At 44.7% G+C, this 15,475-nt stretch overlaps 1 protein-coding gene across 1 annotated transcript in view; it reads right to left on the minus strand.

Moving 5' to 3' along the window:
* Window positions 1-7,284: 7,284 nt before the first annotated feature.
* Window positions 7,285-15,475, minus strand: part of map1aa (microtubule-associated protein 1Aa) — a 35,521-nt gene continuing 27,330 nt past the window's right edge. The window contains exons 5-7 of the mRNA XM_070906884.1: window positions 8,455-15,442; window positions 8,102-8,328; window positions 7,285-7,440 (exon numbers count right to left, since the gene is read on the minus strand). Of these exons, the coding sequence (XP_070762985.1) occupies window positions 7,285-7,440; window positions 8,102-8,328; window positions 8,455-15,442 (7,371 nt within the window). The remainder of the gene's footprint in view (window positions 7,441-8,101; window positions 8,329-8,454; window positions 15,443-15,475) is intronic.

Genomic DNA, 15,475 nt, shown 5'->3' on the forward strand with positions numbered 1-15,475 from the left:
AAAACATCCAAGATGAGTTGGTAACCGGGAACCAGTGTCTCAGACCTCACTGTGAATGGTTTTCTGTGGAACTGCTGTACTGTATGCGTAAGAGTAACTTAACACATACGTGCGTTTCCATCCACCTGTGTTTATGCATAATAAAGCTTGACTGGAAACACAGAAAATTGAGGAAAAAGTCTAAATATCGCAAAAGGTTTTGATGCTTGGCGGATCTGAAAAAGTTGGTGCATTGATTAAAAAGAAAAGGCAGCAAAATGCAATGAAAACAAATAAATGGTGACGTACATGAGGCATGTCACTCAAGCGTCCTCAAACATCAGATTTATGTGGAGCAATGAGACATTTCACATTGTTTTCGACAGTTTGAGATTTAACTCTTTTAATGACATCATCTTGTTGCGTCCTCCTCTTCTGCACTGGTGTAATGTCGCCCGACTGGAGAATTAGCACCAATGTCTTGATAAGTAAACTCCTAATATTTGCACAGCAGTAGTGGATGGAAACGTGCATTCATTTGCATTTTAAGATGTATTGAGAAAAACTGTTCCAAGATCTGTGACCCATTGATTCCTCTGCTCAGTGGGCGCCTACGCTGAAAAGGTTTTTCAGGCTTCTGCAGGTACAGCGGTTGAGAGCACGAGTGTTCAAGACGTGATGATTGTGTGTGTGGACGCAGCCTTTGGGCTTCACGGTCAGTGCTTCAGACTTGAATCGGAGACCTCAGACGGATTTCTCAAAACCTGGAGAAGTGAAACCAAAGCTGTCTCCATGGCTGGACACCACTAGAGGTATATGTTTTTGTACTATGGGTGAACCGACCCTTTTAAAACCTGCTCTGAAATCCACCTTTTAATCATTGAGGATGAATCGTCTGATAGACTGTGTAGTAATCCAATAAAGATCTCCCTGCTGAGCTTTGGCAGCCGCTCTCTTCTGAATGCTTTGTGAACTGAAACGCTCTCACATTTCACGTCTGATATTTCAACCTGTTGGATAAAAAGCTTCGGCGTGTTTTCCCGAGCCGATCGACTCCACAGCAAATGTTTCCTGTCTTGTTGTTCTGGAATAATCTCGTCTGTGTGAAGTCAGTAATCTGGTTTTAGAAAGATCATTATATGGAACATCCACAGTATACTGTAATATTCCCAACAATGTTACGCAAGACATTTGTGGGTCTACTTTGTTGTTTAGTTTCTGTCCTCTGAAATAAACCAATTGAATATCAAGTAAGAACCACATTTTTAGAAAAACATTATGTATGTAGAATTTAGCATTTGCCGCAATGTTGTTTCGGGCGTGCGTACAATTTTGTTCTGCATTTAAATAATTATATTTTGATTTTATTGTATTGAAAATCAGGAATGTCATTTTTGTGGCTAGTCATCCATGTAATCTCTGAGGGACAGTAGATGAAGTTAAAAGAGGTGGATTACCATATAATGTCACAGAAAAACCGGCTTTAATATGACCGATTGATGTAAGACAGTTAGGAGTATAAAAGGCTGGATTTTAAGTGGACAAGTCAGAAATCAGGGTTTCATAACGACTTTGAATCTGTGGCATTTGGAAAGTGTCTTACACAGAAGCATGTGGACACCTGAACATTACATCCATAAGTGATCACTGAACGTGTTATTCAATAATCACGAGCATCAGTCTGCTGCTGTAACAGCCTCCACTCTCAGCTGTGAGGTCCGACACTGATGCTGGGCGATCAGGTCTGGCTCACAGTCGGCGTTCCAGTTCATCCCAAAGGTGTTGGATGAGGTTGAGGTCGGGGTTCTGTGCAGGCCAGTCGAGTTCTTCACTCCAAACTGGGAAAAGTGTTTCTTTATGGAGCTGGATTTGTGCACGGGGGTGTTGTCATGTTGTACCAGACAATATCCAGAGCCAAAGGTTCCCTACAGGATCATGATCCTCAGACCTCAGCAGGTAAATTACCTCTGAAGTCAGACAGTTTTACTCCGTTGAGTAAATCTGTTGGAGCTAAATGTGTCCGGACGCCTGCAGTCAGCATCGTCACTGTGAAGGTCGCCGCTGAGCCGAGAGACTGATGTTCGGGTGGAGCTGAGGAGCGAAGACGAGGACAGAGTTTATGATGAATGTAAAATCTGAAGCTGCGGTGTAACCGGTAACTCTAGCTGTCAGGTAAATATAGTGTGTATATATATCTCGAAGTAGATGGAAATACTACTTGAGAAGGACGGAGTATCAAACATCTGACAGTGTGATGATGCATCAAAATTAGCCATTTTTAAGATATTTTACTTGCAGCATTTGAAATGAAAATTAAATGAAAAGGGGGGTTTTGTAAAACATGTTTATATTTCTTCAGTGATGGAAGAAGTACTCAGATGGTTCACGTAGTAAAAGTTACCATAGCACAGTATTAAAAAAAAAAAGTATCAGCATCAGGAAAACGTACTAATGTAGTTACTCTGGCAGCAGAAGGGCCCAGTGTTGCATTAGTTTTACTGTATTATTGGAATATTTTTACTGATGCTTTACTGTGTAAGTAGCATCTTGATGTTGAAGCTGGTTGAGGTGGAGCTCGTTTTGACTTGATATGCTGTTGGATAAACTAGATGCATCATATTTTACAAGCTCATAGGTTTTCTGTGTAACATGTTCATCTGCAAAGTAACTACAGCAGTTGAATAAATGTAGAGTTAAAAAGTACAATATTTAGTGGAGTATAAAGTAGCATAAAATAAAAGTGGCTCAGAATTGTCCTGTTGTACAGTACTTAAGTCCTCAAATGAAGATGAGTATCACTATGGAAGTCAGTATTTGTATTGAACATGATACTCAACCCTGTACTTATACTTATTATTATTTCCACCTCTGAAGAAAAGCAGGGAAACGTCACATCTGTAGTTCCTTCTGTTCTCCACCCGGATCATGTGACCCAGGAGGTGATGTCATTGCAGCTTCTCACAGCCGTGATTGTCCTCCAGCTTCACAAAGACCAAACTGTGTCCGACAGCTGACAACAAAAACATCAGGGAGCTGATGCTCCACCAATCCCTGCCGTCTCCGTCCAGCTTGTTTTGCATGACAAACGGCTCACATCAGCCCCCGCGGGGCCTCGACGCGTTCACCATGCAGATCCTCGGACTCTCAGAACAAAGCCCACACTGTTCCTGTCTGGACCACTCTGTGGGGTTTAACCCCCACCCGATTACATCATCCTTACACTCTGAGGCAGCGAGGAAGGAAAACGGGTGTCTACAAAGCCCTGATCATTGGTTCTCAACCTGCGGCTGGGGACCCCACAGTGGGTCGGAAGATGATTAACGAGAGGAAAGAAGAGAAATCATTTCTGCTGTACAATTCCTTCTTTGTTTGTTGCCAGTTTCTTCAGGCCACGCGGCACAGCTGTAGGGATGTGATGTCAGTCTATTCATAGTCCCCGGAGGACGCATCCTAATACGCTGCCATCACACTACCGACTGACATTTTGGCTTTTTAGTGAAACATCTTGACTATTGGATGGATTGCTATTTTGTAAAGACGTCAATTTCCCCTCAGTCTGAATTATAATAACTTTGCCGATCCTCTGACTTTTCATCCAGCACCGGTTTATGACTAAATATCTGCAAAACGAATGACATTCAGCTTCAGCCGTACTTTGTGTTTTGTCTTAATTAGCAAATGTTAGCATGCTAACCTAAGAGTCAACATAGTGAACGTTTTCACGGCAGACATTTAGACATGTCATAGCGGGAAAACACATGGCGGCTGTGTTCCACTTCTAAACATCAGCGTGTTAGCATGCTGGTGTTAGCATTTAGCTCCAAGCGCCGCTGTGCTGAAGTCTTGTTTCAGGAATGCTGGAGTTTTAGTGCCTCATCCTGCGAAAACGTTTCAAATAAAACCCTTTGGTCAAATTGTACATGCACATGATGCAACCTGTGATGAGGGCACGTTAATAGGTAATGTTTGGCTATAAAGGATCACTAGTTAAAAGGTTTGGGAACCTGTGGCCTAGAAATGACATCCCATGATCAGTTTGATTAAAAAAAGACAACATTTGCACTTTGTCATGAAAAGAAAAGAAGAGGGGGACATTTTTCTTCAGTAAATGATGTTTTTATTGGTCTTCACCACACTTTTTCCCTTTTAACAATAAATCTGTTTTCTATTTTACCTTTTTAAGCATTTAAAGAGAGATAAAGAGAATATTGCACTTAAAACAAGAGATGAAAGTAGAACCATGAAGCAGAAAGGAGGAAAAAACGATCACAAGGCTTTCTTTACAGCACAGCACAGCCAGGTTACATGTGCCTCCTCAGTACCGGACAGCTTAGCTTCTTAAATATACATCTTTTAAAATAGCATTTCTATGTTAAGTCAGGTTTTTCTTCAGCTATTACAATACAGGAGAACTCAAAAGGTACACATGCACGTACAAGCAGGGCTCACCGAAAACCAACAGTGTTTATGATGATTTGTTTCACGGCAGTCTGAATGCCACAGACGGTTTTTCTTTTTTCTTTTTCTTTTTTTTTGCACAATACGAAAATGCAGCGGTTATGTGTGAGTGTGTGTGTGTGTGTGTGTGTGTATATTAAGCTTTGTCTGGAAAAAAAGTGTGGATAATAGGCAATCCTCTATAGATAAAAATGTATTGACATGAGTGAACGGAGTCCCTCGTGTCTGGCAGTCTGGGTCGTGAGTGCTCTGCTCATATGCGAGTAGTGTTGATTTTGTTATTAGTAGCCTTTACAGTGATGCAGTATTAAATAGGAATGCAGATTAAACTGTCATTGACTGACTGGGCAGCACAGTGGGTTAACAGGAAGGACGTCACGGTCGACCCTGTTTCATCAAAGGAGCTGTTAATGGATATTTTGAATTCAGCAGGAAATAGGAACCTCAACTCGACATCATCTCCTCAACGTGGCAGACGCTGTAACTTGTTTATCATGCTGACAACATTTTAATCTGCAGACAGAAATCATAATGTTTGTCAAACTGTATCCTGTCGTCCAAAGAAAGAAACCGCGGTGGGTTTAATCTGCACCCAAAGTTTTCTTCCCTGCACAGAGTCGGGATGTATTGCAGGCTGCAGTACGGTTGTTACTGCCAGTGTGACCGATGAGTCAGATGTACCATATGATGCACAGTAACCAAGGCAACCAGGAGATCAAAGTCCTCCACTGAGAACGTAAAGGTAATCTGCATCTTCACATTCAAATCAACTGGAGCCACTGAGGTTTGGGCTCTGCTCCCAGCAGCCCTCTGGTTTTTAAAAAGCCTTTATGGACATGCATCGGTTGTACATGCATCACTACATGAGTTCAGGGAATAAAATATCATACAGAGGAATATCTGGATTTTTGCTGTGGATCATAAAATAGCAACCCTGGTGAAGCGTGTTGGTCCTGTCATTTGTTGGATAGTTGGTTTTGTTAAAATCTATTAAATTACTCAAAACTTATCAAAATATAAAATCAGCGATATCAAATTAAAACACGTCTACACAAAATATTAAGTCTTACTTAGAAACATCCACTGATTTACCACTGAAAGGAAAGAAAAGCCAGTTAAATGATACAATTAAAAAAAACAAGATGCAATAAGTTAAAGTGACTGTGGCTAAAAACAACTTCGCAAACTCAAGAAAAAACGATATTTTCGTCAATAATTTAAAGGAACCAGAAAAAAAAAAGTAGCACAGGTTTTCAGTGTTGCAAATTCTAAAATTATACATTTAATGTTCCGAAATTTGAAAGAAGCAAAAACTGCTTTAAGTTTTGCACACCGGTTACTATTTGTGCTTCTTTGAGTGGCAGCTCCAGGAAATCTAAAACGCAACCGCTGAAATACTGAGTTGGTGCTTAAAAAGTGCCATTTTATGCTCAATATGTACAACTAAGACCTTTTTGTGCACTGACGTTCTCACCGACAAAACTCACAACAACAGAGGAGACCAGCTCGCCGAAGCCTCTGCCACAGAGCCGTGGATGTACCTCGCACTGAAATACCTTAAATTTCTATGACGAAAACACATTTAATTTCCCTTCCAGCACAGCAGGACAGAAAGGCACATGTGGGTGACAGTCTAACCTCTACCATCAATCGAACCAGCCCACATCTTTGTTCACCAGGCAAACACAATCTCTCCTCGCAACCACATGTTCCTGTTGTTGTAGATGAATACATTCTTCATTCTTTTAACACAGCTTTTGGATAAAGATCTTTTCGACGCAGCAACTGCTATGAGGTTTGTCTTCTTTCCTCTAAGGAGCTTTGAACAAAGAGTGCTGTATCTGTACGTATAAGATATAAACAGGTAGGATCCAAAGATCAGGATGATGATTTTGTACTGGTATCGCCGCCTTCAGTTCTCCTCATGATCTGCAACGATATGTTAACTGGAAATACACTGAAAAAATACACCAAAGACTACAGAAACAATTATAGAGAGAAACTTATTCGTCAAATTCACTCTAAGAAATAACAGCCACTGAGAAATTCTTACTGTAACGATTGATTTTCACTTTGAGATAACCGTAGAAATATCATAATTCACTACAATACAGATTTTTGAATACGGCCTTCCCTATGCTACTTCAAATATACTCAAAAGACATATTGAAAGGACCGCTGGGGTGTACTGGAACATTTTCTATCTCACTATGTCAGTAGGAGGAACAGAGTTCAACACTGGGACTGTCATCGTTTCAAAAGAAAGACAGAAAGAGAAAATAGAGCACAGGAAAGTAAAACTGATCACAATTAGCAGCCTGGCATGATGTTAAATGTATTAAATTGATCATCTGTACCGTGAAAGGCTCGATGTTTGGGTTTCAGTGGAAGAAAATCATTTTGTAGTTTGTTGCCAGCTTTAAGGTGCGCAAACTTGTGCTTTGATTTAGGCCAATTAGAAGACAAGCAACCAAACATCAGTTTTATATTGTTTCCTATATATATATTTTTTTTTTGATAATTCAACAGCCATTTCGTCTTGGCCGATAAACAAAGACTCCATTGTCTCACAGGGTTTGGGGAAAAGACGAGTTAAGGAACAGAAAGAAATGACGTAGTGGAGGACAGAGTTGTCAGAAGACTACCTTTGTAATACAAATGGTGATAGCCACGACGAGCTTATAAATGAATAGAAATCTAGAAAAAATACAGTTATCCAGGTCTGTTTCTGCTTCGGGTCAAGAGCCCAAAGCAGAAACAGATTTACATATCAGGCTATAGAGAGGAGCAATTAAAAACAGATCTACACTGGGGAGGCCAGGAGGAGGGAGAGAGGAAACGAGGATCTTAAAACTCAATCTTGCAGGCGGGGAAAGACTCGTCCTGCATGACGACGGTGCTGCTGGAGGCCAGGACCATGATGTTGAGCTCCTGCTGCTTCTCGTGTGTCTGCTGGTACCAGTCACGGGTCACCTCCGTGTCGTGGGTGGGGATCAGCGTCACCTGAGGGGGAGACGAGAGATCGGGAAGTGTCACGACTGACACTGCTGAGAGGAAAAGTTAGAAAAGACTAGAAAACCAGGTTTCCACACTGTGTGGACATTTGTGAGACTGTCGAAATGTATTCAGAATTAACATTTTGACTTTGACTTGTCAAGAGCTGGTGTACTAGAATAAAATATTTCAAGCTAATAGATAATTCATGTTTTACAGAAGTACATGAAAATCTGCATTCGTTAAGACACTTTTTTTGTGTGGTGCAAGTAAGAAAATCTGGAGCAGTTTTAACTTTGAGCCTTGATGGGAATGTAAGCGCATTCAGCCTACTTCTGTCCTCAGGGAAATTGCGGATTTCAGGCTTCGCCCACTTAGTTTTTACTTTACTGCCAAGGGGGGAGGGTCTCAGACTCAAGGGCCCTCACGTATCTGATGGAAATATAGCAAAGCCCAAAGTTGTATCCAGCTGTTGATGTTATTATAATGCAGAGCCGTCTGTTACATTTTGTGAAATTTAACAACCACGATGAGATGTGTGTGTATTATAGCAGAAATGCTGCTGATTAGCTTACCAATTATATTGTATGCCCTACCCCAGCTAGCTTAATCTTCATCTCAGAATACAAGTTAGCCTCCGTGTCAAACTAAGAGCAGTTAGAAACGTTACCTGTAGGTTTGATCCCCACTGAGCTTTGCCGTCCAACAGTGCATCAAGGACTCCTCTGCTTGGTTCATCACTTGCTGCGTCGTTGCCGCTCACCACATAGTACGCAGAGCGAATGCGTTTGAAAAACTCTTGGTCCACGTTCTTGGCACTGCAGTGGTTTGGAATGTAGGCCAAGTCCACATAAATAGGAAGGCCAGGAGCAGCTGCAGAGCCGGACTTCTGAGAACCTGTGTGGGAGAACAAAACCAAACTGTCACTATGTGGAAAACCATTTGTCTTACAAAATCTGTAAAAGTAAATGAAGTGTATATTTGAAAAGCTTTCAGGATTATCTTTTTAATGAATCTGCTTACCTGAACTGCCCTTGACACCATTAGTCAGCCCCTTGCCAGGATTGTAGCTCGACCTGGAGAGGTCATCGTCTTTGGAGCCCTGTCCATCTGACAGACGAGACATACGTGAGCTCTTGTCTGCCTCCTTCTTCTTCAGCGAGGCACTGCGAGGAGACGACGTCTGTTTGACAGGCATGGGAGACCTCTTGCGCCTGGCTGGAGATGCTGATTTGGTTTTCCCCGAAGCCTTCTTTAAGCCCTTGGTTTTTGTCTCTTTCTTAACGGAGCCATTATCCAAAGAGTCAGGGTCCACCATGCAAACGTCTGGGTGTGGCGGGTGAGGGTAGGGGTCCATGAGGGGAGCAGGAGGAGGGTCGTGACTCCTCCTAGAGGAATGATGGCTGCCTCCTCCTGTGGCAGATAATTTATCAACAGGCATGTAGTCTGCATCCTCATCTGAGTCCATGTTGCCTTCACCAGTGACCGAGGGGTATTCCTCAGTGCCTGGAGGCACGTCAGAGTCTGACTGAGAGGCTAAAGACTCGCTGACGGAGGTGGGTGGTGTGTCCTCTGTGGCCAGACCCAGCCCTGCTGACATGCCACCAGCTTGGTGCAGAGAACTGCTGTCCCTGCTGTGAGACTGGTGATGAGGCTGTTTGTGAGCCCTTCTCTTGACCGATAGGTCATGTTCATCGCCCTGCGATTGGTCACTTTTGCGCCCGTGCTCCTCATCATCCTCGTCGCTGGATAACTGCCGCATGCATGGGTTGATGAAGGAAGGTGAGAGGTCCTCTTTGCGTTGTCTGCACTCTGAGGAGGAATATCCAGGAGAGGTGCGGCTGGTGTAAGAGGAGGTGGCTCCCATGGGCACATCACCAGCAAGATCTTGGTCGCTGTCATCATCGTCATCCTGCCCTCCTCGGCTGCACTCCTCAGCGTAGAACGGTGAGCGGAATGGCTGATCGGTTGAAGAGAGTGAAAGTGGACGGGCAGGGTGTTCTGGCTCCATCTCACACTCCTCTTCAAACTCATCATCATGACGGTAATGGGGAGGGGAGTCTCCGGGCACCATCCCCATCTGGGGCTTTGACATCTCCCACTCATAAGAGCTTCTGTAACCTGCTGCTCCCTCTCTGGGCTCCGCCTTGGTTGGGCCTGAAGATGCTCCACTGGCTGCTGCTCCAGCAAGGAGGGTGGAGCTTGAGCTGACCTCCGTGGGGCCATTGACTGTGTCTGGCTTGCTGGCCTGGAGAGGTGAGGGCATGTAGGAGCCAAGAACATCAGGGAGTGCACCACCAGTTTTTTCACTGTCAACTGGAGCAACAGGTTTGTCAGAAAATGAGAGGCCACCAGCCAGGCCGCTGGAAGGCGACCTCCGAGTCATCTCACGCATGTAAGCCTCCTCATCCTCTTCTTCACTGCTGTCAGTCTCCTCAAAGTAGTGCTTGCCTTCTATGTCTGGGCGTGGTGAGGAAGTGACACCAAACAGAGCGGCACTGGCTGCCTCTTTGTCCATGGAGAGCTCTGCAGGTTGACAGAATGGTCCTGCTGAGGCCCCAAAGCCAACAGCCGTGTCCAGCTTGGCACCTTCAGACCATTCAGGCTTATAGAAGCAGTCTGATTGAGGGCCTTTGTCCATAACTCCACCTAATGAAGTCTTATGCTCCTTCTTGTCTTCGGCAAAGGCAGTGGATGAGAGCGAGGGGAAGGACTTGACTTCCTCGAATGGGCTGAGGGGTGAGAAGCGGGCTAAACTGGAGGTGGACTCAGCCGTGGTTGTAGCAGTGATCTGTTTTTCAGACACTTCTAGATAGTCGTCTTTGGCGCCAGCAGAGCTGGAGAAGGGGGAATCCATGACCAGTGAGTGTTCATCTTTAAAGGAGGAGTACTCAAAGAGGGGCTCGGCAGGTGTCTCCAGCTCCTCTCCAAACTGACGGCTGGTGGAGAGGGAGCCAGAGGTGGAGGAGGAGTAGCTATAGGCCGAGGAGGAGGAGTATCCAGGGGCAGCGGTGGTCGCGTACTGAAAGCTCGTGTCCAGTGATCTCTTACTCAGAAGGTCTGGTGTCTTTTGCTTTTCAAAATCAGGATCAGCTCTGTCATTCTGGTAATAACTGTCCTCTGTTGATTTCAAAGTGAAATCCTCTTTACCTTTGTCTGTGGTCTGACTTGATAAAAATGAATCTTTCTCACCACTTCCGTAAGAGTACTCAAACCCTGAGGAGTAGCCAGAGAAACCTGTAGCCCCTAAATCCATTGGCTTTCCACTGAGGGATGAGGAGTCAACCTTAGCTTTGTCTTCAGCCTTTGTGAGTGAGCTAGAGCTGCTTTCTTCCATATTTGGCTTCCCCTGACTGTTATAGCCGTAACCAGCCATAGAAACCATAAATTCAGGCCTGTTTGAGCCAAGCATTTCGCTGATTGGACTTTTTACTTCCTTCTCAGACTTCTCTTTGGTGCCTTTTTCCACATCAGAATCAACAGCGCTTTCGTCGTCGTCATCGTCGTCATCATCGTCCTCTTCGTCTTCCTCATCATCTTCATCTACAACATCATCATCATAGTCCTCCTCATCCCTTGCTGTTAGCTTTCGCATATCAATCTCCAAACACGCTCCTTTTTCGCTGTAGCCTGTGGCAGCAAGTTTGTCTACATCAAATGCTGTCATTGAGGAGTATGTCTGAGGCTTTGTGCCGTCAGTCTGGCTTTTAAAAGACAAGTCTTTTTCTGATGATAAAGAAGTGGACGAGGCCTCAGGTCTATCAGCCACTGAAGGGAATCGGCTGCCTGTGCTGTATTCAATAGTGTCCTTTTCTTTGACCTCTTTTTCAAATGGAGGTATAGCGGAAGTGCTCTTGGAGTCGAGCCACGATGAGGTGGAGGACTCTTTTTCAAAAGAGACAGTAAATCCCTCCTTCTCCGACATCTTGTCCGTGGTTGTTACCAGGGATGGGGGCTCGGGTTTCTGGAAATCCACGTCACCCTTTGCAATGTCCTTTTTATCTAAGGACTCCGGATGATATGAATCAGAGTCCACTGAGCTTGTTTTACTGTCATAAATGTCACTGTAAGAGAATGTTTTGCCGTGCACATAGGGTGTGTCTTGCCTTATATACAAGGCCTTTTCTTTGCTCTCCTTCTCTGGAAAATCGTAGAGACTGAAATGAACACTTTTTTCGGGCTCTTTAGCGATATCTGTTTTCTCTGCGCTTTCATTTTTTAAGTCTACTTTGCTTTGATCTGTTGATAAGGACTTAGGCCCTACCCCACTTGGGAAACCATCATCTTTCTCATCCTCCTCTTCATCTTCATCTGAGTACATCACTTGAGGTTTTGGTTTCTCCTCTGCGCTAAAAGACACCTGTGTCTTGTCCGAGCCCTTGACTTCTGTGTCTGTCTTTGCAGATTTTGCCTCAAAGGTGTAGTCGTCATCCAAGAAGCACCCCTCTTTTGCCTCCATAAGTTTGGCCTTAACAGTAGGCTGTAGGTCCTTTTTGGTGTAACAGTCCTCTACTTCTTCTTCTTCTTCTTCCACATTGTCGTCATTGGAGTCTTCAGATGTTTCAAATGCTGTCTTGTCACCTAGCAGACCGACAAAGGAGGTACTGTCTGAGATGGTGACTGATTTATCTGTTTTCTGGTAGTCAGCTTTAACATCGTTCGCGGCCTCATCTTTGTCTTCTGTCTTAAAGGGTTTCTCTTCTGTCGGAGAGTAGCCACTGCTTGTAGGTACAGACTGCGTGGGTGAGGCCAGTTTCATGGTGCTGTCATCTGGACTTAGACATCTTTCCTCACTTTCCTGCCTGGAGTGGGACTCCAACCCAGGGGAGAAAGATGGAGGGGGTGACACAGGCTTTATATCAGCACCGGTCTTAAATCCCTCTGTGCTGAAGAGAGATTGGTTTTCTTTGACAGCCTGTGTGGGATAGTACTGCATGGTAGAGAAGGGAGGAGGAGAAAAAGTGGCAGAGGGAGATTTCTCCTTCTCCTGGAGCATCATGGAGGCTGCGTGTTCATAGCCCTCTTGGAGTTTACCCAGGGGGATATCAACGTTGGGAGTCTGGTCCTCATCTTCTTCTTCCTCATCGTCTTCTTCTTCATGGACTAATTTGATCTTTGCATCGCCCTCCATCTCAGGAATATTGGGCTGATACTCATCAGAGGAAGGAGACTTAAAGCACTTATCGTCCTCTAGAGAGGAGGTGGGTGAAATAGTTCCTGCTGAGTGGAGATACTCCTTCCCAGGGATGGCCTCAGCACGTGAGGGAATACTGTTGATGGTGTCGAGCAGGAGAGAGTTCCTCCCGGCTTCCTCAGTCTGAGGTGCTGTCACAGAGGCTATCGACTGATCCTCAGCTACAGACGTGGCAAAAGACGACAGTTTGTCATATTCTGTGATGGATGTTGCTGAGGAGATGTGCTCCTCCTCTGCGAGGGGAGCAGCAAGGATGGCAGGGTAAGGTGCAAGCTCAGGCTCGTGACCTCCCATGAAGGCTTTGGGTTTGATATTTGGAACATCAGACACAGTGGAGTTCTTCATCTCTTTTATACCATCCATGGAGTCAAAGGTGCCCGGGACGTCGGGGACAGAGATGTCATAGGAGCCTACATCATAGCGCAGCTGTGGGATCCTATCTTCTGTTTCCTCATGGATCTCCTCATCAGAGATGGTCTGTTCAGTCTCAGAGTAACCGGGGATGGTCTCGTCTTGGATGTAGGAGAATTGCTCCGAGGCGGTGGCTGCTACTTGCCCAGACAGGGCTGTGGTTGATAAAAGTTTTTGCTCAGTTGGCTTGGTGTCCCACTCCTTTCCATTTTTTTCCTTTTTCACCTCGTCTGTTTTGTATTTCAGGACCTCATCATCTTCTGTTCCTTCAAATTCGGCTTTTTCAATTACGTCATCCTCCTCCTCTGAGCTGTCACTCTTCTTTGATCTGTCTTTTATGTCGTCCTTTACAGGGTATTTGTCATATTTCTCCATTTTCTCCTCTTCGTACTTCTTGTCAAAACCATCGCTTGCTTCCGTCTTTTCAGTGGCTGCAACATGTTCTGATGCACCCTTGTCTTTGTTGTCTTCTTCCTGTTTGACAGGGGATTTGGGTGAAGCAGATTTTATCTCACTGGCTGGGGATGTGACTTTCTCATCACGGAAAACTAAGGAAGAAACTTTAGTATCTGTGTACATTGAATGCCCAGAAATCACATCATTCTGGATCGGCTCAGTCTTAACTTTGGACAGCTCTTCTTGTTTCAGAGCCTCAAAGTCCTCAGTGAGGTCTTCTGGGGAGGACACAATGGACCTGTCAGCCAAAGCTGCTGCTGCAATCTCTTCAGGGATGTTCTTTGGGACTGGCTTTTTCTCATTTGCTTCTTCCTTAACAGCTTTATTTTTGTCTGTCTTGGGCTTAGCTTGAGCCTTAGCCTTATGCAGAGTTTTTCTCACTTCAGGGGTGAACGGCTTCAGGTCAGGTTTAGTGATTTTTCTCAGCTCTGGTTTACTTGGATCCTTCTTTTTATCATCCTTGACCTTACTTTCTTTTTTCTCTTCTTTTTTTATATTTTCATCTTTCTTTGCTTCACGTTTCTCTTTCTTAATTTCTTTTTTCTCTTTGTCTTTCTTTTCATCCATCTTGGACACTTTCTCCTGCTTGGCAGTTTTGTTCTTGGATATTTTCTTTTTCTCTGACTTTTTCTCTGCCACAGGGGCCACCTCACTGTTTTTCTGTTGTTTGGTGGCTTTCAGACTTTCACTTTTGAGTTTCTTCTCTTCTTTCTTTTCTACTTTATTCTCTTTAGTGATGTCACTCTTGGACTCTTCCTCCTGCCCACTGGCTTCTTTCTTTGTTGTTTTAGAGTGTGGTTTGGGTGAAGATTTGAGACTCTCTTTGCTGTCAGTTCTGGATCTTATTTTAGTGTGTTTGATGATGGGAGGAGGTGCACCAGATGATATGTCTTTTTGGGTAGCCACTGGGTATCTCAGGAAGTCCAGGTGTTTCAGTTTCTCAAGGCCCTCGAAGATTTTATTCTGCGGTGCATTTCCAGGGAAGAGAACCCTGACTATCTTTTCTGTTGGACGATGAGGAATCCAAACAATGAGAGCGGTAACTGATGTCAAATAAGGGACAGATATTTCTCCTTCTTTTCCATTGGGCATTGTAATCCCTGTCTTGGCTTTGCTGTTTCCGGCCCATTTCTGCATTAGAAACTGCATCTCCTTGCTCTCTTTAACAGGGTTTAAGACATACATGTCTAACTTTCCGACCCCAAGTTTGTGGAATAGTGTGATAGGTTCAATAGTGTTGCTGACTACCCTGTGAAGAGGCTCTGGTGTGATACCAAGCTTGTTGAGGTACTGCAATGTAAGAGATGCTTCCTCAATGCTTCGCTTTACTTTCAGCGTGGACTCGGGCATCCGGAGCTTCTCTGGGACGTTAAAAAACACGATCCCGAGCTCAGGAGAGATCAGGTTCTTCACCCACTCACCATTGCTGCTGGAGCCAGATCCTTGGTTACGCTCTTCCTCTTGCTCTGCAATCTTTCTCTGGAACAACCCATTGATGCCAGGGAGGTTGTCTGCACCAATATGGGTGAGCAGAACAGAGTCGATCCTGTCCAGGTGGCGAACCAGCTTCCAGAAGCAAGACTTTCGATCAGATCCTCCATCCACCAGGATGTTGAATCCATTGACGGCGAACAGAGCCGAGTCTCCCCTGCCTCCAGGGAAGATGTAGCAGCAGGGTTTGGACAGCTTCAGAAAACCTCCAGAGGTTGGGGGCTCCAGAAGGTCAAAGGACGATGGCACATCCACTGTCTCTGAGACATATTCGGTAAATTCAGTGACTCCGTCCATGTCGGGGAGGTGAGGTTCGGGGTTCAGGCGGTATTCCAGGCAATTTTGGAGTGACTGCTGCTCCTGGCTTTGGCCCAGGGAGCTCCAGCCCCCGTCTCCCTGACAGGAAACAGTAAGCCTGGATGGCTGCTCTGAAGAGGCCCTGGACAGGAGTTCAATCACCTGGGAACACAGTAACAGTGAAAACAACCTAAA

Source organism: Enoplosus armatus, chromosome 1, assembly GCF_043641665.1.
Source record: "Enoplosus armatus isolate fEnoArm2 chromosome 1, fEnoArm2.hap1, whole genome shotgun sequence".
NCBI lineage: Eukaryota > Metazoa > Chordata > Actinopteri > Centrarchiformes > Enoplosidae > Enoplosus > Enoplosus armatus.